This window comes from Aptenodytes patagonicus, chromosome 23, assembly GCF_965638725.1.
Source record: "Aptenodytes patagonicus chromosome 23, bAptPat1.pri.cur, whole genome shotgun sequence".
Classification (NCBI taxonomy): domain Eukaryota; kingdom Metazoa; phylum Chordata; class Aves; order Sphenisciformes; family Spheniscidae; genus Aptenodytes; species Aptenodytes patagonicus.
This window is the reverse complement of record NC_134971.1, coordinates 1292958-1314407: the sequence shown is the minus strand read 5'-3', so window position 1 is coordinate 1314407 and position 21450 is coordinate 1292958. Positions and strand designations below refer to the sequence as shown.

Here is a 21450-nt window from a genome sequence, read left to right as displayed (position 1 = left end):
GAGCCTGCCCCACGGCGTCCCTGCCCCACTGGGGGATGCGGCGGTCCCCTCTCTGCAGCAGCCCTCCTGACGGCCTGTCTCCCGCAGAGCCCTCCTTCAGCAAGGACCAGCACCTCTTCACCCACATCAACTCCACGCACGCCCGGCTGAACCTGCAGGGCTGGAGCAGCGGGGGCTGTCCCATCAACGCCATCGTCCTGGAGTACCGGCCCAAGGGCAACTGGGTCTGGCAGAGCCTCCGCACCAACAGCTCCAGCGAGGTCTTCCTGACAGAGCTGCGCGAGGCCACCTGGTACGAGCTCCGCATGAAGGCCTGCAACAGCGCCGGCTGCGGCAACGAGACCACGCAGTTCGCCACGCTGGACTACGACGGCAGTGAGTAGTCAGGGGGCTGTGCCGGCGAGCCGGGGGGCTCTCGGGAGCGCTGACCGCCCACCCGCCCGCGCTCTGCCCTAGGCACCATCCCTCCTATCAAGTCTGCCCAAGGGGAGGGTGACGACGTGAAGAAGCTCTTCACCATCGCCTGCCCCGTGATCCTGGCCACGCTGGGAGTGGCCCTGCTCTTCATCATCCGCAAGAAGAGGAAGGAGAAGCGGCTGAAGAGGCTTCGAGGTGAGACGGGCCTCTGAGGCACAGCGCGTGGGGCCACGTGGGCCCCGCAGAGCTGTGCTTTAAGGGAGCTGCCTAGGGTGTAACGAGCTGGTCCAGCAAAGAAAACCCTTCCTTCTTGTTTTTTGTGTCTCCCGCACAGATGCCAAGAGTTTGGCAGAAATGCTGATCAGGTGGGTCTCTGAGCTGCAAGCGGGTGGCGGTGGCTGGGGAAGGTGGGGAAAGCTGGGTGACGGGGGCGATCCCGGATGCTTTGGCGCCCGGGCTGAGCCCCGCGTCGGGGCTGAGCCCAAGAAGGTCTGAAACGGCGAAGGTTGGTTGTGTCGGCCTCGCTGTAGCGCAGCAGCCTGGTGCTCCCGGCCACTCCTGCCTGCCGGAGGGGGTGAGGCAGGCGGGTCCCGGCACCCGTGCCGGAGCTTGCCTTGGGGGGAGAGCTGCTTAGCTGGAGAAGATGAGCCCCGGGAGCGGCTGGCCAGCGGGCTAGGCTGGAGCCGCTGGGGCTCTCTCCGCTAATCGCTGGGTCTGGGTCCCCTCTTACCTCGCAGCAAGAATAACCGCAGCTTTGACACGCCGGTGAAGGGCCCCCCGCAGGGCCCCCGACTGCACATCGACATCCCCCGGGTACAGCTCCTCATCGAGGACAAGGAAGGCATCAAACAGCTGGGTAAGCGCTGCACTCTCCCTGTGGCATGGGGGGCCCCAACCCTGGCCACAGCAGCACCCGTCCAGGGAAGGGACGGGGGGCCAGCATCCCGTTCGGCCCTGAGAAGCCTGCGGTGTCCCCGGGCTGTCCCCTTCCTACGCTATGGCAGAGCAGGGTGCCGGGGCGTGCCCGCGGGTCCCGCTCCCCTTGTGTCGCTGCCTGCTGTGCCAGCAGCACCCGCAGCAATCTCCTTGGCCGGGCCCCGCCTCGGTGGGGGTTACCGTCGCACCGCTGCCCTGGCTGGAGAACAGCCAGGCGAATCTCCCATCCCTGCGTGGCCCGGAGGGCTGGTGGGGCTCCCTGCAGCGCGGAAGCCAGCGGCTCCCACGGGTGTGCTGAGCATGGGCTAGCGGGTGCCTACAGCGAACTCCTGGCTCAAGAAAGACATCTGAGCTCCAGCTTCTTCCCGCAGGGGACGACAAAGCCACGATCCCGGTGACCGACACGGAGTTCAGTCAGGCAGTGAACCCCCAGAGCTTTTGCACAGGCGTCTCGCTGCATCACCCCGCTCTGATCCAGAACACGGGGCCCCTCATCGACATGTCGGACATCCGCCCCGGCACCAGTAAGCGGCCGTGGTTGTGTGGGGCTGGGGTGGGTGTGCTGGCAGCAGCGCGGCGTGCTTGCAGACACAGGCGCGAGGCAGGCGTGGGCGAGCTGGGCGCTGCCTGCAGACCCCCGAGTGCCCTCTGGCAGCACCGGGGCACCGTGGCCGGTCCCCACACGTCCCCTTCCAGAGGGGTGCTCCTGCTGCCCCACAGCAGGGTGCTGGGCTGCAGGCCCCGTCCCCTGGTGCTGGCCATGCCTAAAAGCAGCTGCTGGTAAGGCAGAAGGAGCAGGGAGCGCCCCGGGGTGATGAGAGAGTGCCCTGACTGTCTCTGGGAGTGACCGGCTGCGACTCTGTCCCCTTTGTCCCTCAGACCCTGTGTCAAGGAAGAGCGTGAAGTCTGCACACAGCACCCGCAACCGGTACTCCAGCCAGTGGACCCTCACCAAGTGCCAGGCGTCCACCCCTGCACGGACCCTCACCTCGGACTGGAGGACAGTGGGCTCGCAGCACGGCATCACGGTCACCGAGAGCGACAGCTACAGCGCCAGCCTCTCTCAGGACACAGGTATGCCGGCGCTGCCCGGGAGGCAGAGCCGAAGGCAGCCCCGGGGCCTCCCTGCGCTCCAGGGGCCGTTGCTGGCGGGGATCTGCCGGTCTGGGGGACACGGGGTCATTGCAATCAGCCCGAACTCCGGGTGTGGGGTCACCACCAGAGTAGAATGTCCCGTTAGTCAATGGGGTTGTGGAACCCTGACTTCCATGGCAAGAGCCACTTGCTGTTGGCGGAAAGCAGCAGTGTTGCAACGCGTACTCCGATTGCTAGTAAAGGCACAATACGGATAGCGTGTCGTATATTGGAGAGGCGCAGGTAATGGGCCCTTGGCTCTTGTGCCGGGTGTCGCGCTCCCTGCGAGTTGCGGGTGGTGGTGGTGTCCCCTGTCCTGCGCTCCGTGCTGCACTCGGAGTCGTCGAGCTCCAGGTTGACTGTTGTGGCTGCCCCGGTGCGTGAGTGTGTGCGCAGGGCTCTGCCCTGCTTGGCAGATGCGGGGTTGTGCCCTCATCTCCCAGTCCCCTGCAGAAGGTCTGTGGTGGCTCCTGAGCAGCAGGGACAGCCCGGGCATTCCCGTGACGACAGCGATGTGGAAAACGGCACGCCCAGGCCCGGGAAGCTTCCCAGGTAGGTGATGCGTCCTCTCCTCCGCAGACAAGGGGCGGAACAGCATGGTGTCGACGGAGAGCGCCTCATCCACCTACGAGGAGCTGGCACGCGCCTACGAGCACGCCAAGCTGGAGGAGCAGCTGCAGCACGCCAAGTTTGAGATCACAGAGTGCTTCATCTCCGACAGCTCCTCGGACCAGATGACCACCGGCACCACCGACAACGCTGACAGCATGACCTCCATGAGCACCCCCTCAGAGCCCGGCATCTGTCGCTTCACAGCCTCCCCGCCCAAACCCCAGGACAGCGAGCGGGGCAAGAGCGTGGCCGTACCCATCCCGCACCGTGCCAGCAAGAGTACGTACACGCGTGCTTTGTCTTTCTTGTTGTGTTTTTCTCTGCAGCACACGACACATTGAACAGGACACGTACAGCTAAAGCGACTGCAAGAGACAGTTCCTGTGAAGGGCACGAGGGAGAGGAGCTGGGGAAAGCCCCTCTCTCTTCCACCCTCTCCAGGGGACTGATCTTTCAGTCTCATCTGTTTTGCTTGCGCGCGTTCCCACTTGCAGGTTTTGGAGGGCTTTCTGTTGGCATCGCTAGTTGATGGCAGTAGGTTCTACGGAGATCTTTTTCCGTATTGAGTAGGTTCTGTGGGGGTCTTTCCTAGATCCCCGCACGATGTGGAAAGTCTTAACGATTCCAATTTCCTCTCCTCCCTTTGCATTGCTCCGCTTCTCACATTTCTCTGCTCCTCTTCACCTTTCCTTCTTCGCCTTGCTTTTCTTTTGTCTGCTCCTCTTTGCTTCTCATTGCTTCTCCTCACTTTGCTTCTCTTCCCTTTTCTCTGCTCCTCTTCACACGGCTTTGGCACCTCTCGTCACTTCTCCTCTGCTCACCTTTCTTTTCTCCCCTCCATTACTTTCTGTCCGTGTCTTAGTATTCCTTCCCAGTCGCTAGCGTTCCTTCCCCTCCCTTCATGACATGACGGTACAACCCTTCGAGACCTGGCTGACGGAGATGTGACAGCACAACCCCTCTAGCACCAGAGACAATACAGCGCCGCCCTTCGTGGCACGTGTTGTAATGCCTCCGCTGAAAGACAGGTCCTGAACGGCATCGTCACGTATATTTACCCCCAGTGACGCTGCACTAGAGTACAGCCCTTGGAGACCTGTCTGTGAGCAACAGAGACAACGCCGTACCATACGACACCACCGTTAGAGGCATTTCTTCCGGCTGGCAGAGATATATAATATACACTGTAGTATCACATGCATTGCGTTCGAGCTGGCTGTTCGTTACAGTACACATATCCTAACAATATTTCAAGATTTATATTATATCTAGATATATTACGTATTGTGGCTAATAGTTACATGGGTAATAGTATTTTTTCATAAAAAGTATGAAAGTATAATATCAATTATGCTATATAATACTTGCAGGAAAAATAGACATATGTGTTTTTAAAACGGATTTTCTCTGTATTAAAAACACATGCAATATAATATTTCAAGATAATTTTTCTACAAATATATCTAGATGTGTCATATTTTTATGAAAAAATAGTACTTACATACTAGTAGATACACTATAGTGTAATAGTGTATAGTGTAGATACATTAAGAAATACTATATGCATTATAACACAATATAGATATAAGACACTGCATTATTATATGGTCTTATATTACCACAAAGGTTTATAACACTATAGTTATGTAAAGACAATACATACAATTAAAAGCAGCAAGTTATCACATTACTGTTAAATACACTGTAGTGCATATATATACATATGCATAAATCCTTAAATTAAGGTACTACAGTTATGATACCAAGCTATTGTTTATTGCAGCACATATAACAAAGAAAGAACACTGATGTGTACTGTATACTATATTATAGCAATATATATAGGCTGTTTACATTATATGTTATATCAAACAGAGTACAAATATTTACAGGACACAGGAGACGGCAGTCTCTCTGCTGGTATCTACCAGCCTTCTGTCCTGTAACGTATCGCGCACCAATGAACCACGTACTACAGTCTGCAGCGTGTTACATACACCCACCGTAAAGCTGTAAACCCTAACAGGTGACGTGCTGTGGGTCAAACAACACGAAGAACGTCTTCGCAGTGCCGTACGACATGGCGTTTCTTACAGCGTACGGTTGGCAGAATACTTTATAGAGCACGTCAAACTGCAGCAGCCAAGGCTTTCTATTCCCTGTCCCATGCGTTGCATTGCGTGGAGTGTGACAACTTACTGAGCCAATACTCGGCTCACACTCACCAGCCTCCGCTTCCCCTTGCAGGCGACTACTGCAACCTCCCGCTCTACGTCAAGTCGGAGGCCTTCTTCCGCAAGCCCGACGCCCACGAGCCCTGCCCCGTGGTGCCGCCGCGGGAAGCCTCCATCCGAAACCTCGCCCGGGCGTACCACGCGCAAGCCCGGCACATGACGCTGGAGCCCGGCAGCAAGCCCCTGGGCCTGCCTCCCCCGGCCTCCGCCGCAACCACCTTACCTCAAAGGACTCTCCCTATGCCCAGCGCGGCGGGCACCGCCGCTGCGCCCGCCGCCGCCGGCGCCCCCGCCCCGGCGCCCCCCCCCACCGAGCCCCCCGCCACCGCCGCCGCCGAGGCGCGGGTGCCCACGCACTCCAAAGTGGGGGGCTCCAGGGACTCACTGCTAGAGATGAGCACATCGGGCGTAGGCAGGTCTCAAAAACAGGGGGCCGGAGCCTACTCCAAGTCCTACACGCTGGTGTAGGGCGCCAGCCGGAGACCGCCCGCGACGGACGCTGCTCGTTTCCCCGCGCCATTTATATTTAATTAACAAACTTGTACATAACGAACTCTTTTGTATAAATGAAGCTATTTTCTTCCTCTCCGAACAGAAAAAGAAACCAGGGCACAAAGAATTTGATGTTACAGATTTAAAAATATAATATATATGTAAACATTCTATATATTATTTCACATCATTTTGAAAGGGGCACAAGGAAAGACTCAGCGACTTTTTTTTGTTTTTCTTTTTTTTTTTTGTTGTTCTTCCCCTGATCTTGTCGGTGGTTTTACAAAGGAACGTCTCAAAGACATTGCATGCTATTTTACTGTTCTGAAAACAACAGGAGTTGCTTCGATTTGCAAATGCTTATATGTGTTAATACCTTTTTCTATGAAAAAAAACCCAGCGCTGTGTGCAATAAAGGTTATGTTTATACGTGGGCGTTTGTTAAGTGAGCGGGGCAGGAGCCGGGGCTGGGGCGGGACGTCATGGGGGGACGGCGAGGGGCAGCCCCGATCCGTCCAGAACAAACGCGTGCCGCAGAAGCCCGGGGACACGCGGCGCCAAGTACCGCTGAGCTCTGCCAGCCCGCAGAGCACGGGACAGGAGGAGGGGAAGGGAGGGGAGCAGGGTCCCGGGAACGGACACCCCAGCAACGGCCCGGCCGTGCCACAGCACCCGCGGCCCCAGGCGAGCGGCACCTATTCCCCTGCAAGTCCAGCCCAGCCGTGCCAAAACGCCAGCTAGCTCCAGCCCAGCCGGATGGACCGCCGTGCAGGACAGCGAAGCCAGGAGGGGTGAACAACTGCTGCACCGTCCCTCGTGAGCCATGGCACGGCCCCGGCGTTGCTCCGGCAGCCCAGGGTAAGTAAGTGTGGTGCAGCTCCCAGCATCACGCGTGAATCTGGTCCGGCGAGGCACGGCCACTCGCTGACAGCAGGCTCTCGTTCCCTGATGCGTTGCAGCACTGCGCGGGCACGGCACGGGCGCAGGAGGTGAAGCGCAGCACAGTTGTCCCCGGTCGCAGCTGAGCGTGATGAATTGCGGTGGAGCAGTGAAGCACGGTGCATCGTGGTGAGGCGCAGAACAGCGTGAAGCCCGGTGAACCCAGCACAGTGCCGTGAATCGTGGCGTCGCTGCCTCCCGTCGTGGCGAACCATGGCACGGGACAGTAGAACACCGCACGGCTCCCCCAGGACGCAAGGGCATCGCGGCACACCACGGCACAGTGAACCACGGCGGAGCTCCGCCAGGTCACGGCGCAGGGCGGTACAGTCCAGTGAAGCTCGGTGCAGGCCCCCCCCCCCCACCTTGATTTGCTCTTATTTTCCTCTTGGCTTTTACCACCAGCCGTAGCAATTAACCACCAAAGAAGTGCAGTTTATACCTTTCCTACGTGCACATCTGACCGCGAAAACAAGAGCAGCGGCGACAGCCAAGGCAAGCAGCCTGGGGCCGGCAGCCTGCCTTCCCTGTTCTGCTACCCCAGCAAGACAAAAATAGCTAAGGCTGTTATTCCCAGTTGTTTTCATTACCCAAAGTAGAACCTCGCCTTCCAGAGGAGGCTCTGGTGCTATCTGAGGTCCGAGTAACTAACTGCGCTTTACACAAATAGGTAAGTTAATCTAAACTATAAATCTCCAGAAATAAGCTTCCTATTTTAAAGGAAAGGAGGGATGGAACTGGAGGGTAGCAAGCATGGATGGAGAAGTGATGAAAACATTCATTTCCTTAAAAAAAAGAGACTGGTAAAAGTCTAGGCATAGATGCTCCAACTGCTAGTTTGTTTTTTCCTCTTGAAAGAAGTGCTGGTTTTAACATGTCAGTTGGTTATAACCAAGTGCTACAGAGCGCTAAGAAAGACAGAAAAACAACGCTAGGAGAAGTATTACAAGAAGTTAAAATGAACCACCCAAGCAGTGATAGGCAAATAAAGCGATGGGTGCTGCTGGTGGTGACATTACCTGCAACTCCCATTTCCAGCTTGCGGTTCCCGTAGCCGCTTGTGTTGCCAGACGCGTCGCCAGATCCTCCTTCGCCATCTGGTTCTGCCTCCTTAAATCGGGAAGAAGAGCTGAAAGTGCCTTGGCCGTAGCCTGGCAGCTGCTCGCTCTTGAGGCTCGGGAAACAAGCTGTTACGACGATGTCTTGTGCCTGGGTTTTTGTTTTTTTTTTTTTTTTCTCAGTTTTGGCGATTATTCTGGCGCCACTCAGAGCCATCCTCTGCCGAGGAGCATCCCGGGTGGAGAGGAGCATGCTTCCCCAGTAGGCCGGTGGGAAAGCACCCGGGATCACGCCCGAAGCCACAAGTGCCGGGGTTGAGATTTCCCACTGGTGTTTCTGCACTGAAACCCCCATCAATACTTTACTTCCCTGTAAAGCTTTCCTGAGGGACAGATAGAGAGAGATTGCTTCTGGGGAACCACGCCGCTCCAGGACATTGCCTTTCCTCTGCCAGAACCGCTGCTCGAGCTGTTCTGCCTCTGCCAGCAGCTTCCCCGTAGGCTCGGCAAGAGGGTCTGGGTTACCGCCCTGCACCTGGAGCCCTCGGCTTTCATGCGCTAAGAATTCATGTCACGAGCACTCGGCCAGCCTCCAAATCCATGCATGACATGGGGGGTTTTAATCTGAATCCCGAGGAGGTAAGTAAGTACTGCAGAAGCCGCCTAACCCAAACAAAGCCAAAGATCTGTTCTGAATTAGCATTTACTTCTATGCAGGAGTTTTCTTATTCATGCAGTTTTAACAGGTTTTTGGAGACCACACCACACGCGAGTTTCCAATTTAGCACGCAAGGAGTGCAGGGCTTTTGTACGGCATCTGCACGCGGAGCACGAGCCAGGCGACCGAGTGCTGACGCAGCTCGGACGGGGCCTCTTCGAACCAGGAGGAGCTTGCTCGGCTCGGCTTACCTCACCGCAAGTGGTCAGGGGAAAATACCGAGGAGCCAGAGAGGCTGGGGGACCTGCAGCAACCGGCCGCCAGCGAGTCCGCCTTTCCCATCATCCGCAGAGTCCTGGGACCCTCCCGGCTGACACGTCCCCTCCTACTCTCCCGGGCAGGCTGCCGCAGCGCACTTGACGGGCTGATGACTCTCTCGCCACTCCAGGGGGGGACCCCATGGGTCCCCCCGGCAGGGGCTGCACGTCACAGCCCGCGCCGGCTCCTCCCGAAATCCGGTCTGTCTTACACTGGTTAGCATTTGCCTTCAACCGAGCGAAAGCAGCCCCTGCCCCTTCTGTCTCTCCCCGAGACCAGTGGAGAGCATTGACAAGCAAACTAGCATTTCTCAGGCATTTTCCTAAGGATTGCAAAAAGAAGTTCAGTGCACGGTAGGCTTTAAAATCTCTACCACGTAAAGGTTTTGAACGGACCCAAGCGCACCCCCACCTCAGAGCAGTGTCACGGCTAGGCAACCATGCAGCAGCACCTCTGAAACGCCAATCCCAGCCTTTAAATAGAAGAGGCAAGAAGAGGCAACTGTGTTCTCAGCTGTCAGAGTAAGTGGATTAGCAAGCTAAAAGGAAGAACCGATTAACACCAATTATTACATCTTTATTGTAATTGGCTAGTACAGATTTCCTTCTACATCGTAGCAAGAATTCGCCACCCAGCAGTTAGCAAACAATGCAAAGCCAGGGTTGGTAAGACCGTCCAAACTTGCAGCACTCATCCGTGAGACCCCGGCATCCCCCCGGCTCCCAGCGAGGCCGCTGCCCTGCACCACGGCAGCAGGCTCTCCCCGCATCGGCTGTCCTCCTGGCTGGTTACGGTGCGCAGCAATTCAAGCCACCCGAGCCAAACTCCGCCTTGAACCGGAAAGGGGCAAAAACCCCCTCAAGCTCAGAAATCCAGAGAGCTGGTCTGGCTTTAGGGCTGCTTTACGAGCTGCCTTGCACAGCGCTCCGGCCGAACCCCCAGACACCATGTTACACGCGGCACACGCCTCCTGGTGTCAGCTAGCTCGGCCCCGGGGAGACCTGCCCGCGGCAGAGCCTGGCAGCTCACCCCACCGCGGAGCGACAGACCAAGCCGTCACCAGCCCTGCCCTCCTAACGCACCTTCAGAGAAGAGCCGCCAGCAGCACCGGCTGCCAGCCACAACCAGCAGGCAGTAACGCCGCACAAGCAGAAGCCAGACACCCAACACGCACCGGCTCTTACAAGCTGAGGATCAGCAGGGGCTTGGAGCCCTCGTAAGAAGGGCTGAGGACGCTTGTGGCTGGAGAGGACAGGAAGGGCAGCCCGCAAGCAGCCAGGGCTCTACGGGCACAGCTCAGCAGCCCTGCACAGGAAAATCCAGCGGCAGACCCAGCAAAGAGGCAGCGGAGACCACGCTCAGGCGGTCAGAGCGGCGCTGGTCACAGCCAGCATCTCCTCCGCGCCCCGCTCCTTCCCTCAGAGCGCCCACCATGCCACAGCACGCAGTGCCTCCTCACCAACTTCTCCCACCCTCCCTGCTCACAGCAAACCTCCCCCGTCTCTCTGCCGGCCCAGAGCTCGGTGCTTTCGCATTCCCTCTTTTTCATCACCTCTGCAGCCTCCAAAAGGCAGCACTCAAAAAAAACCCCCAAGATGATAACCCCTCGGGGTCCTGTCGTGGCCCGACTGGGAGCAGGTCTCTGTTCAGCCTCACCGGACCCAAACACCAGGACGGGGTGGCTGGGTGACCGTGGGCGCTAACCCAAATGCCAGAGCTAGCAGAGGGCTGCTCTCGGGAAGGAGCCCGACTCCGCAGAGAGCGGGGTTCAGCCTCGGCACATGCAGCCACAGGAGCCAGAGTCCCACCCCGTCCCTGCTCTGAAACCAGGGCACCCCGAGCAGTCCTCCCCAAGAAAAGTGAAAGATCAGCTCACGGTCAGCACACGGCTCCGCTCCTGCTCCCTTCGCTGCCTGCGGCATGCCCCCGCGGTGACATCCCGCTCCCGGACGCCGTGCTCAGAAGCTCCACGAACCAGCCGCCTGGAGCAGGGGACAAAGGCAGTCCTTCCGCCCCAGCTCCAGAGGCACAATGGAGGTGGAGGCACAGGGGAGGGCTACTGCTGGGCGAAGCGAGCCCCAGCTGGGCAGCGACCAGCCAGCCACAATCGCCATCAGCTGCGCGGGGCCCCACTCCCGCAGCTGCCGGGTCTTAAACTGGCTGCGGCCCAACGGCCAGCCACCGCGCAGCTGTGGGTGCTGCCACCGAGGAAAGGCTCCTCAGTGCTGCGTCACTCCCCGGGTGCTGAGGTCCCACCAAACGGCCCCTCGCCAGTTGTACCCTGGCCCACTAGGCGCTGCTGTCTGGGGAAGGGCTGACCAGGAAAGAGACCTCGCTCCGAGCGGCGACCAACACCAACAGCGGACTATCTACAGCTGCGCATGCACCACAAGCTATGTATCGGGGAGCAGGTTCACGGTCACCACGGCCACAAATCTCTCCGGGGTACAGAACAGACAAAAGGAGGGACGGTGCAGGGGACGTGGGTGGCTGACGCGTCTACTTCTTCGCCTGCTTCTGCTGCTGGTATCTCCTGAAGTGGGTCTGGATGGTGACGGCCGCCTTCTCGGAAGGATCGCTGAAGAACTTGCTCTCGCTGCTGGCATCGGGGGTCACGGGGCCTGGGACGACAACCGAGCATCACGGTGAGCACAGGCGGCGCCGGTGGCCCCAAACAGGGTCCAACGAGCAGGGCAGGGCTCCGGCATCACCCCCCGCCCCCCCTCTCCCCCCCCCCCCCAGCAGGGTCAGACTGGCCTTCGCGTACCCCAGACTCCCCACAGATGGGAGAACTTCCCTCCATTACACAGAGGTGAAAGAGGCTGGAGAGTCCGCCGCATTAAAACCACGACTCCACCGGCTCACGGGGCGCATCTCCACGGCAGAGGGAGATGGAGCAGGGAACGGGAGGCATAGAAAAGCCCAGCCTCCCTGGCAGTGCTCAGCCCTCTATTTACACAGCTTTACTCCCCAAAGACCTCAGCTTCCCCACATTTAATCACCGAGTACGATACTCACTTACTTTCACGCACGCAAATAAGATTAGAAAAAAAAAAAAGCCCGGCACTGTACAGCAATAAAGCTCTCACGCTGACAAATGGGAGCCCTCCCCACCCCACGCTTAATGTGGCATTAGGGAAGTATTGTGGAATTCGACGGGAACTGAATCAAAGCCACTCAGCAGCGCTCCTTTACGCGAGTGTGTCACTGCTAAGCACCCCCCGAGCAGCGATCAGAAATCCTGGTGCCAGCTGCTGCTGTATAAACTCACCACTGTCACCTGAACCCGTTTTTATTCACACCCTAAAAGAACCTGCAAAGTAGGAAATGATATGTCGCATCTTTTTAATTGGACATTATTAGGCAACATTTCTTCACCGAAAGGGTTGTCAAGCATTGGAACAGGCTGCCCAGGGAAGGGGTGGAGTCACCATCCCCAGAGGTATTTAAAAGACGTGTAGACAGGGTGCTTAGGGACATGGTTTAGTGGTGGACTTGGCAGGGCTAGGTTAACGGTTGGACTCGATGATCTTAAGGTCTTTTTTTTTTTTTTTTAGAATCATAGAATCCTCTAGGTTGGAAGAGCCCACATGGGGAATCGGCTCCCTCCTGCCCTGCTTAACAAGATACATCGTCAGCCATAAATCCCAAAAATCAAACGCCAGAGGCTGAGGAGCCATCGGGGCACGTACTGCCAAATTTGAGAGGTGGGCCCGTGCGAACCTCATGAAGTTCAACAAGGCCAAGCGCAAGGTCCCGCATGTGGGTCGGGGCAATCCCAAGCACAAACACAGGCTGGGCGGAGAACGGATTGAGAGCAGTCCTGAGGAGAAGGACTTGGGGGTGTTGGTTGATGAGAAGCTCAACATGACTCGGCAACGTGCGCTCGCAGCCCAGAAAGCCAACTGTATCGTGGGCTGCATCAAAAGAAGTGTGGCCAGCAGGTTGAGGGTGATTCTTCCCCTCTACTCTGCTCTCGTGAGACCCCACCTGCAGTACTGCATTCAGCTCTGGGGCCCCCAACGTAAGAAGGACATGGACCTGCTGGAGTGAGTCCAGAGGAGGGCCACAAAGATGATCAGAGGGCTGGAGCACCTCTCCTACCAAGTCAGGCTGAGGGAGTTCAGCCTGGAGAAGAGAAGGCTCCGGGGAGACCTTCTAGCAGCCTTCCAGTACCTGAAGGCGCCCTACAAGAAAGCTGGAGAGGGACTTTTTACGAGGGCCTGTAGCGACAGGACCAGGGGTAATGGCTTTAAACTGAAAGAGGGAAGATTTAGATGAGATACAAGGAAGAAATTCTTCACTGGGAGGGCGGTGAGGCACCGGGACAGGTTGCCCAGAGAAGTCGTGGATGCCCCCTCCCTGGAAGCGTTGAAGGCCAAGTTGGGCAGACGAGGCTTTGAGCAACCCAGTCTAGTGGAAGGTGTCCCTGCCCGTGGCAGGGGGGTTGGAAGTAGATGATCTTTAAGGTTCCTTCCAACCCAAACCATTCTACGGTTCTATGAAGATGGCTGTATGTTTGCAGGAACAAGCCCCCGGCCGTGCGGGCTGCCGACAGCTCTGCGAGAAATACACCTGCTGAAGGAGCTCGGCCCCGGCCATGCCCATCGATAACACCCTGCCGCTGCACCAACGCAAGCGCCGCTGTCAGCCCTGGGGACCTTCACCTACTCACGGGGCAGTGAAACCCCCAAAACAGTGACCAGGCTGGCCAGAGCTACTGCTGCATTGAGGAGGACTGTCGCAGCTCAGCACCCTGCCCGCTCTGCCCCGGCAGGCAGCCGGCAGCACCCCTCCCAGCCCCGCGCTGCCGGAGCATCGCTTTGCCTGCCTTTATCCGATTGCCGCCCGGGCTGCACTGAGAATAGAAGTGCCCAAATCCTCTTTGCTGAGCGCTTGACTTCAGCAGTGGGGGCAGAGTCTTAGAGGCAAGAGCGAGGAGGAGGAGGAGGAAAGGGGTACAAATGCAGGGATTTCCTGACAAATTGCCAGGCCCAGGGGAAGAGGAAGGGGCACTGTTTTGGGGACAGCGACCCATGTTGATTCACTGGGGCAGGTTGCGTGGGAAGAGGGAGGCGGGGATTTGGACACGCACACGTGCTGCTGTATATTCAGCCGCGCAACACTGGGGCCTTCGCTTGCCGATCCTACAGGTTTTAATGAACATCTCACCATCCCGTCCATACCCATGTGCCCTCCCGGGGGCGGCAAGAAGGGCAGCCTCCACAGGGAGGAGAACTGACTGAAAATACTGTGCAACCAGCAAGCCATAGGCTGGGCTGGAGAGAAAACTATCAGAGAGGGCTTCCCTCCCGCAGAGCTGCCTTCCAAAATACCTCTTAATGTCACAGAGGCAGACTGGAAGAAGAAAGAGGCCAAGAAGGGTCGAGGTACTGCAATGCCTGCTCTTCTGTTGTCTCCCACGATCACCACCACGAGTTTCCCCCGCTACTTGGGCAGGGCTGTCTCCCTGCCCGCTCCACACTCACCTTTCTCTCCAGAAATCGAGTAGATGCTGTTGTGCCGAGAGCTCCCGCCTTTCTAGAAAAGTAGAGCACAAAAATACGACAGAGTTACTTATAGCTGTCGTGGTTTAACCCCAGCCGGCAACTGAGCACCACCCAGCCCCTCGCTCACTTTCTCCCCCCCTCCCCAGTGGGGTCCTCCCAGGAGAAGCAGACGAGAGCTGTGTCTCAAAAGTCAGGCCTGTGAGATGCGCAGGTAGCATCTTAGGATGTACATTGGCACAGGCTAGCCTCACTGGATCTACATTCCACATCAGTGTGGAAGCAGACTCGCGGCTGTATTTCCTCGAGTCCAGCCCCTACCGTGATACGGCAGCACCTGGGACGTCAGGTCTGCCAGGGGATATTTTCATTCCTAAAAAATACGCTGGATTTTGACTACAGCTATGCTTCCTACCTTTTCCAGCTTACCCTGCCTCCTGGCATTACCCTATTTTCTGTCTTTCAAGGGAAAGAAAGCCTCTCCCCCTTGCCCAAGCCGCCTGCTCCGAGCAGCCTGTTTGGTCAACGGGTGCGTGCCGCTCCTTCCGCACCAGGCACTGCCCGCTCCCCCAGCCAGTCGCCGTGGCTGACTGCCCGCGGAGAAACCAGCCCTCACCTCGCTGTCCCGGCTGGTGCGGCGGCTCTGCGTCACACACTGGATCTGCCAGGGCAGGGGCTGGTACACGAGGTACGGCAGGGGCTCTTCACGGAACAGGCTGGTCCCGAGCTGGACGCGGAAAGGATTTGCAGCAGGTAAGAGGACAAGAGAGAAGCGGAGGAGCAACAGAAAGAGCTGCTCCTCCATATGCGTCACCGGTGATCGCAACCCACGGTGGCCTTGCCAGCCGTGGCGATGCTCAGCACGCCTTCCTGGCACCACACCGACGAGCCATCCTCATCGTGAGGCAGTGGGGCTGCAGAGCTCACGGGTGAGACCGAGGCCACGTGGCTCTGCGTGAGGCGTGGGTGGCCCAGACCTCCTGCCCAGGGTGGCCCGGTTTAGAGAGGCACAGCAGGCTCTGCCCTCTGGGGTGAGCGGAGACCTCTGCCTCCTCTCCCTGCCCCGCGGTGTTTCCGGGGACAGGGAACCGCAGAGGGCAGGAACTGGCCTGGGGACTGCAGGAGAGGCAGGACGCAGGGCTCAGAGCTCTGCTGCAGGCTGGCGCTCCGGCACTGGGACAGACGCTTCCCCCTGCATCCCACGCCCCACAGCGAGGCCAGGGCACGCTGCCGCACACTGCTGCGGCACCCTCAGGCACCGGCCCTGGGCAAGGAGCTACGAAAGCCTGAGGCACGATCAGCGGGGCCAGCAACGACTGCCCGTCCTCAAGGAGCCAGCCAGGCTGGTGACGCAGCCCATGGCCAGCCTAGTAGACACGTCCACTTTCGTGCCTCTCCCCAGCGGAGAGCAGCCCTAGGCAGGGGAGGGTTTTCCTCCCTCCCCGACCCAGAGAGCTCCAAGACTCAACGTGCACGTTTGCAGCAGTCGCTCGCCAGACCGGGAAGCCCAAGCGCCTGCACTTGCTTCCTGCGTGCACGGGCACAACAGGGAACTGCCCTCTGCAAAGCTGCTGATAAACCTCCTAATGCTACGGTGACGACAACGCAAAGGCGCTCCCAGGCCAACACCCGCGGCAACTTGCTGAGGAGGAGCGGACCCGCTGGGCCGCAGACCACTGCGGGGGTCCAGGGCACAGCCGCGGCTGTGCCGCAGCGGGAGCCTGGGGCAGCCCCAGCCCACAAGAACGGCCAAGCCCCCATTCCCCACCGCTCACCACCTTTCCTCATAAGATAACCCACACGCTTCTAGAAATGAAGCGGGAAACATTAAATCCTACCTGCTGCCAGGCCAGCCCAGACTCACCTGTCCAAATGCTCTCACCACAAAAAACAGTGCTGTCATCAGGGTCGCCAGCATGGCTGGGGTCTCCGAGGGGCTCCCTCCGTTCCGGGAAGGCAAAGCTCTGGGAGCGACGCACAGCGGTCTCCGAATAGCCAGGGACTGAAACGCCCCCTCTCCGGCAGGCAGACTCCAAGCCCCTTAATGAGCTTACGCTGGCGTTCATCTTGGCAGAGTAATTGTGCTCATCTAATCGCCGAGTTTCTCCAACATACACAGTGCTGGCATTCCAGGAAAAGCAAATCCTCTTCTCCACGTACGTACGCAGGCCAGTGCGCGCAGGCACGCACGCACGCACCGCCTCAGACCCACGAGCCAGGGCAGACCTCCTCTGCTCAGGACCGCTGCTCAGCAGGATTACAGCAAAGCCTCCCACACCCAGAAGGCACCTACAGTTCAGATGGGACTTTGGATTGCTCAGAGCCGCCCTGTGCTCTTTGCGCAGTGGCTGCCCTCAGGAGCGGGGCAGGGGACCTGTCCCCAAAAGTGCCTACCTGGACAACGTGCGTTGCCATCGGAGCCCTCCGCCAGTAGTTCTTATCGCAGCTCTCCGGCGGGCAAAGACACACAAGTGCAGACCGTGCACAGCAAGGACCGGGGGGGTGATGCAAGGTTTGGTGGTGGTTTGTGTTTTGTTTTTAAGGACGTGCCTCTAACTATCAGCCTCCACTTCTGCGTGACCAGCTGATCCACATACTGTTCTTCCTGTGCCTCATCGGTCCTCTGCCTCCAAAAGCTTTCCTCTCCCCAGCACGTACAGCAGCAATCGCGCTCCTTCCTTTCCAGCCCGCCCTGCGCAGGCAGAGCACAACTGTGCACCGCAGCATCCCAGCCCCTGCAAGCGTCCGCGTGCCTCACGCATCCTCCGACCGCATCTGGCTTCGTCTTAACGTGACACCAGTAGCTCAAGTCGTACTATGATCACCCAGCGTCCCCACAGCCCCATCCATCCGAACCTAGGATTTCCAGCGAGCAATGCACTGTGCAGAAGAATCGGGGCTGGAAAGATCAGGGCGGGTGTTGAACCTCCCCTCTCCCCACCATTGCTGCCGTTGGCCGTGTTACACGCCTGCAGTCTCTCAGCGCTGGAGAGTCCCCGGCCAGGACACACGTGGCGAACGCCCCATTTGGACAGAGGCAGCCTTCGCTGCAGTGCTTGGAGACACAGGACAAGCCGAGTCTTGCGCGAGAGACTACCTTAAAGGGGAAAATCCCAAAGGAGCAAAGAGGCACAGCCCGGAAGGGCTGCTACAGGTGTCCCAGGGCTGCTGGAAGGAGGCGAGACGGGGAAAGGAGCAAGCCGTGGGAAGAGAACGGCGCGCCACCCAACCTGCCCGATCCCTGGCGAGAGCAGTGTTCAGCGATCCCGCCGGCAGGACTCCAGCAAGCACGCCGCTCCAGCAGTGGTGCCTAAAACACCACTTGGGGGGACATTCACGGCTGCTCCGAAATAAACGGAGACAGCAGCAGCAACTCTGCAGAGTTCGCCAGTTTTAACACATCCCAGGTTGCCGGGGAGCAGCTCTGGAGCGGAGCCCTGCTCCCCACCAGGGCAACGCAGTTCTCCCCGTTCCCCAGGGAGAACTCCCCACCTGCTCCGGCAGAGACCCGAGTGTCTTTGCCCGTCCCGCAGGCAGCCCCTCCCTGGGCGCCCAGCCGAGCCGGCCTTGGACTGCTCCTGCACGCAGCCCGTCCTCCAACCTTGACATGAAGCTCCAGAGCGAGACAACCATTGTAACGCGGCTGGATGACAGTTCTATGAAAAGGGCAGGATACGAGCCCGTGAAAAGCTGTCCTGCTGGCTGAAAGCCCCATGGAGAATTGCTTTTGTAGTTTTGCTTTTTAGCTTTCTATCTGCCCCTGCATTTTTTGCTACCCTGGCCAGATACTTAATAGAATAATGGTAATAAAGCCACCGTGAGCTGAAGTGGTCTTGGAAATTGCCAGAAACGACCTTGACAAGACAAACCACGACGCAGCCCGGAGACAAGCGCGGGGAAGATGTGAAAGGTAAGTACAAGCTGGATATCTCAGGCTACAACGGAACATCTCAACAAGAACGCGATCGAGCTACAAACATCGCCATCATACAAAACAGGCCCGTGTTGATTTAATTTGCCTACAAAACCAGATACAGCTGCTATCACAGGTTTTTGTCAGGAAAAAGGAACGTGTTTCAAACCGAGTTATTGCTAAGAAAACGGGCCTTTCTCCGCACTACTAAGACACGCTTCTCCGAACACCCAGCCCGGACTCGGCGAGGCGGCTTTGGGCGCAGCACCCACCAGGCTGACAGCCTCCCCACGCTACAGAAAGCCGGACCCGCAGGGTCCCTTCTACAACACCTAACTGGAAGGACCACCGTGTCTCCCACCAATAGCCAGGAAACGATAAGCAAAATCCCTACAGACAGGGATTGGTGCAACCCCACAGCAGACAGGACACCCGCATTTTGGTCCATCCCTTCCTACAGAGGGGCTCCTCCGGGGCAACCGCCGCTCCCTGTGGGCGTCCGAGGTCTCCCCGTTCAGCCAGCGCCGGGAAGAGCTAGCTAGGATTTGCTCCGCGAGGACGCCAGTGAGATGTTCTCGGCTGGCGGTGCCTGCGGAAGGACTACCCTGCGCTTCGTTAGCAAGCAGAAGGCGGGAGAACGTGGACCCGACCGGAGGATCAAGCTGTCCTAGGACAAAGGCTGGCCAAGTAATTACAGACAAAACCCTAAGAAAATCAGCCAAAAATACATACGGACATTCTTGAAAATGTTTTAAGTGAGTTTTAAAACGATGTTCATGGAGACTGCATTTCTATTTGCATGTAAACATTCCCCTGCCACGCTCACAGGGTGAGCTGTTGTGGTGTTAGTGCCGGTACACAACACCCGGGAAGCGAAGCGGGAGGGGGTCCTGCTTTACTCCGCTGCACATCATTAGCCACACCGAGGAACACAAACAGCACGAAAGGGTGCAGAGCAGCAGCTTTACCACCCTCCCTGCATCAGCCGTCTCTAGAGAGAACGGCTTGGAAGATGATTTCTCACAGATGGGATCCCTTGAAACGCAGACTTCTTCATCAGACAAAATGGCAAGTGGTTCAGCATTTTTTAAAGCGCAAAATATTTAAAGTCAGCTTGGAGGAAATACTGGCAGAGACAACCAAATACCACATTTCCCACTCAGCAGCACAAAAACCTCGCCCGACTTCTCCCCGCTGGTTAGAGCGGCACCATCTGCCCCCTCCCAGCTCCATGCCGCCCAGCGGGGTGGTGATGTGTTCGGGATACAGCCTCTCCGGAGGAACACCACGGCAGCCACCCGGTGAGCAAAGCAACGAGCCACCGTCTCGCAGCTGCGGTCGGAGAGCTGCGCACCCCAACACCTCAGCCAGGTCTCCAGCCACGCAGAGCCCGTGTCACGGTCTCGTGAGACCTGCTCTCCCAGGAGCCCCGCGGAGCCGCTGCAGGAGCGGCAAGGCCAGGCTCCAGGCTGGGCACCAAGGGCTCGGGTCTGCCTCCCCAGCCCTGCCGTGTGGAAGGAGACCCCAGCTGCTGAGCTGAGCTCCGGCTCCCTCTCCCCAGGGCACGGAAGGACGCAGGTGGGCCTTTGTCTCGACACCCACACTAGGCTGCGTTCCTTAACGGCGCCCGCACCAGCAGACACCGCCCCACGCTCTCCTGCCATCCCAGCTCCACGTTGCCATCGGCACATTTGTAGCGCAGGAGAAGAGCTCCCGTAGCACCGCTATGCTGCGCAGCTCCGGCCAGCGCGGCAGAAAGAGGAAGCCGGGAGGGCTTTTCCAGATCTGCCGCAAAAAGCCACTCCTGGTTTAGTTCCTATCGCTTCCACCCCAAAAGAGAGGAACGTGTCCCGAGAGTCGGAATCTGCCGTTGCCCGACTCTGTCCCCAGACTCCACAGCCGTTTCGCTGTTCGTTCTCCCCTGTTCGCACACGTGCCAGAGGCCAGATGACTCGGCCCGCCGGCAATTAGGCATTTGCTGGGCACCAGCGTGGGCTCGTGTCCCGACACATTTCCTCTAGCAGAGTCTCGGCTGGATTCGCACCCTCCCCCTTGACCAGTTACTCAACGTCCTCCGTGATTCACAGCTCTGGCTCACGATCGCTAGAATACTAATGAGAGAACCGTTGATTTATTGAAGCCCTGATATTTCACCACTGGATTAAACAGTCTATAAAGTATATTTGGACACATTACAGGATTAGAAGAATCCACCTGGGAAGCTCACTTCCTCCTTCCTCCGCTCTCTGGCAAAGAGACTTTGTTTCAAGGGCGCAGCACAAGGACACGGCGGAGATGGCTGGGCATCGCCGAAACCCACCGTATCTCGTTAGGGAGACCGCACGGGCCCCAGCCACCGTCTCTCCCGAGCCAAGTCCCGCCTGTTAGTAGTGGTACACTTTAATTTGTCTGTTTTCATCCAGCCCTAGCTGAAGTAGGCTGGGGCTGCTGGCAGGGGGCTTCTGTGCACCTGGGAAGAGAGACCTGGCAGCCGGGTGAAGGAAAAGCCTGGCTTACAGGAGGGATTAGCACGCATGAGCACAGCCAGCAGACAGGACAGGTACTGGGGGGCAGGAGCCAGCCGCGCACACGCTTGCTGTATTTAGCCCGCTGCATCCAAGTCAAATGGAATTAAAGGGGGATTAGGGAATTCAAAGGAGCACCGTGCTCAGGACAGCGTGCGCTACCGGAGGCCCGAGGGATTTGCTGCTAACATCAGCGTACACCGCAGAGGAGATACTGACAGCCCCAGCATTGCAGTGCTGTTACAACACAAACCCGGAAACATCCCCGCTAAGAGCACCGAGAGGTCTCGCCCGTTCCCATCCAACCGCATGCTACGACATGCCGCAAAACCCAGCTGGAGGGAGAGCTCCGCCGGGGAGCCCCAGCCCTCCCCGCCCAGCCACACGGCCGCCCCACGTGCCTCCAGGCACCCTCGCCTCACAGAGACGCGGCTCCCTCATCCCGGGCTGCTCAGCAGGGACTGCCCGTAGCCAAGTCACCGACGTGGCCGGGGCCGTATCGATGGCACCAAAAGCAGGCGCCCGAGACGAGGCCCCTGCCGCCTCCTCCATTCTGCACTCTTTGGTGAATTTTTTTTTTTTTACGTTCTCACATTACCAGCTCCAACTGCTGTGTACCACAGCGGAGCAGCGGCACTAAAGAGCATCACAGCACACCTGGGGAAAGGGAAGGGACCTTCCCGGTCAAGTACAGCTCAAAGAACAGC

At 58.2% G+C, this 21450-nt stretch overlaps 3 protein-coding genes across 6 annotated transcripts in view; 1 reads left to right on the top strand and 2 right to left on the bottom strand.

The window, feature by feature from the left end:
- Window positions 1-6250, top strand: part of DSCAML1 (DS cell adhesion molecule like 1) — a 115293-nt gene extending 109043 nt beyond the window's left edge. Inside the window, exons 26-33 of the mRNA XM_076358495.1 lie at window positions 88-375; window positions 457-612; window positions 752-782; window positions 1155-1273; window positions 1725-1877; window positions 2233-2427; window positions 3067-3378; window positions 5347-6250. Of these exons, the coding sequence (XP_076214610.1) occupies window positions 88-375; window positions 457-612; window positions 752-782; window positions 1155-1273; window positions 1725-1877; window positions 2233-2427; window positions 3067-3378; window positions 5347-5801 (1709 nt within the window). The 3' untranslated portion in view covers window positions 5802-6250. The remainder of the gene's footprint in view (window positions 1-87; window positions 376-456; window positions 613-751; window positions 783-1154; window positions 1274-1724; window positions 1878-2232; window positions 2428-3066; window positions 3379-5346) is intronic.
- A 4041-nt stretch (window positions 6251-10291) lies between these two features.
- On the bottom strand, window positions 10292-16524 carry LOC143170288 (uncharacterized). 2 transcript variants are annotated; one of them, XM_076358435.1, is made up of 4 exons: window positions 16170-16524; window positions 14922-15032; window positions 14288-14339; window positions 10292-11419 (listed from the first exon to the last, which is right to left on the bottom strand). In XM_076358435.1, the coding sequence occupies exons 1-4, from the start codon at window positions 16221-16223 to the stop codon at window positions 11298-11300; spliced, it is 339 nt and encodes a 112-aa protein (XP_076214550.1). In that variant the 5' UTR covers window positions 16224-16524; the 3' UTR covers window positions 10292-11297. The 2 variants fall into 2 exon arrangements, with proteins under 2 accessions (XP_076214550.1, XP_076214549.1); XM_076358434.1 differs by lacking the exon at window positions 16170-16524 and having other exon boundaries at window positions 14922-15462.
- Window positions 16525-20322: 3798 nt separating this feature from the next.
- The window catches only part of CEP164 (centrosomal protein 164), a 41209-nt gene continuing 40081 nt past the window's right edge, over window positions 20323-21450 (bottom strand). For all 3 annotated transcript variants that reach the window (XM_076358354.1, XM_076358355.1, XM_076358356.1), the window contains one exon: window positions 20323-20702. In XM_076358354.1, the coding sequence (XP_076214469.1) occupies window positions 20603-20702 (100 nt within the window). In that variant the 3' untranslated portion in view covers window positions 20323-20602. The remainder of the gene's footprint in view (window positions 20703-21450) is intronic.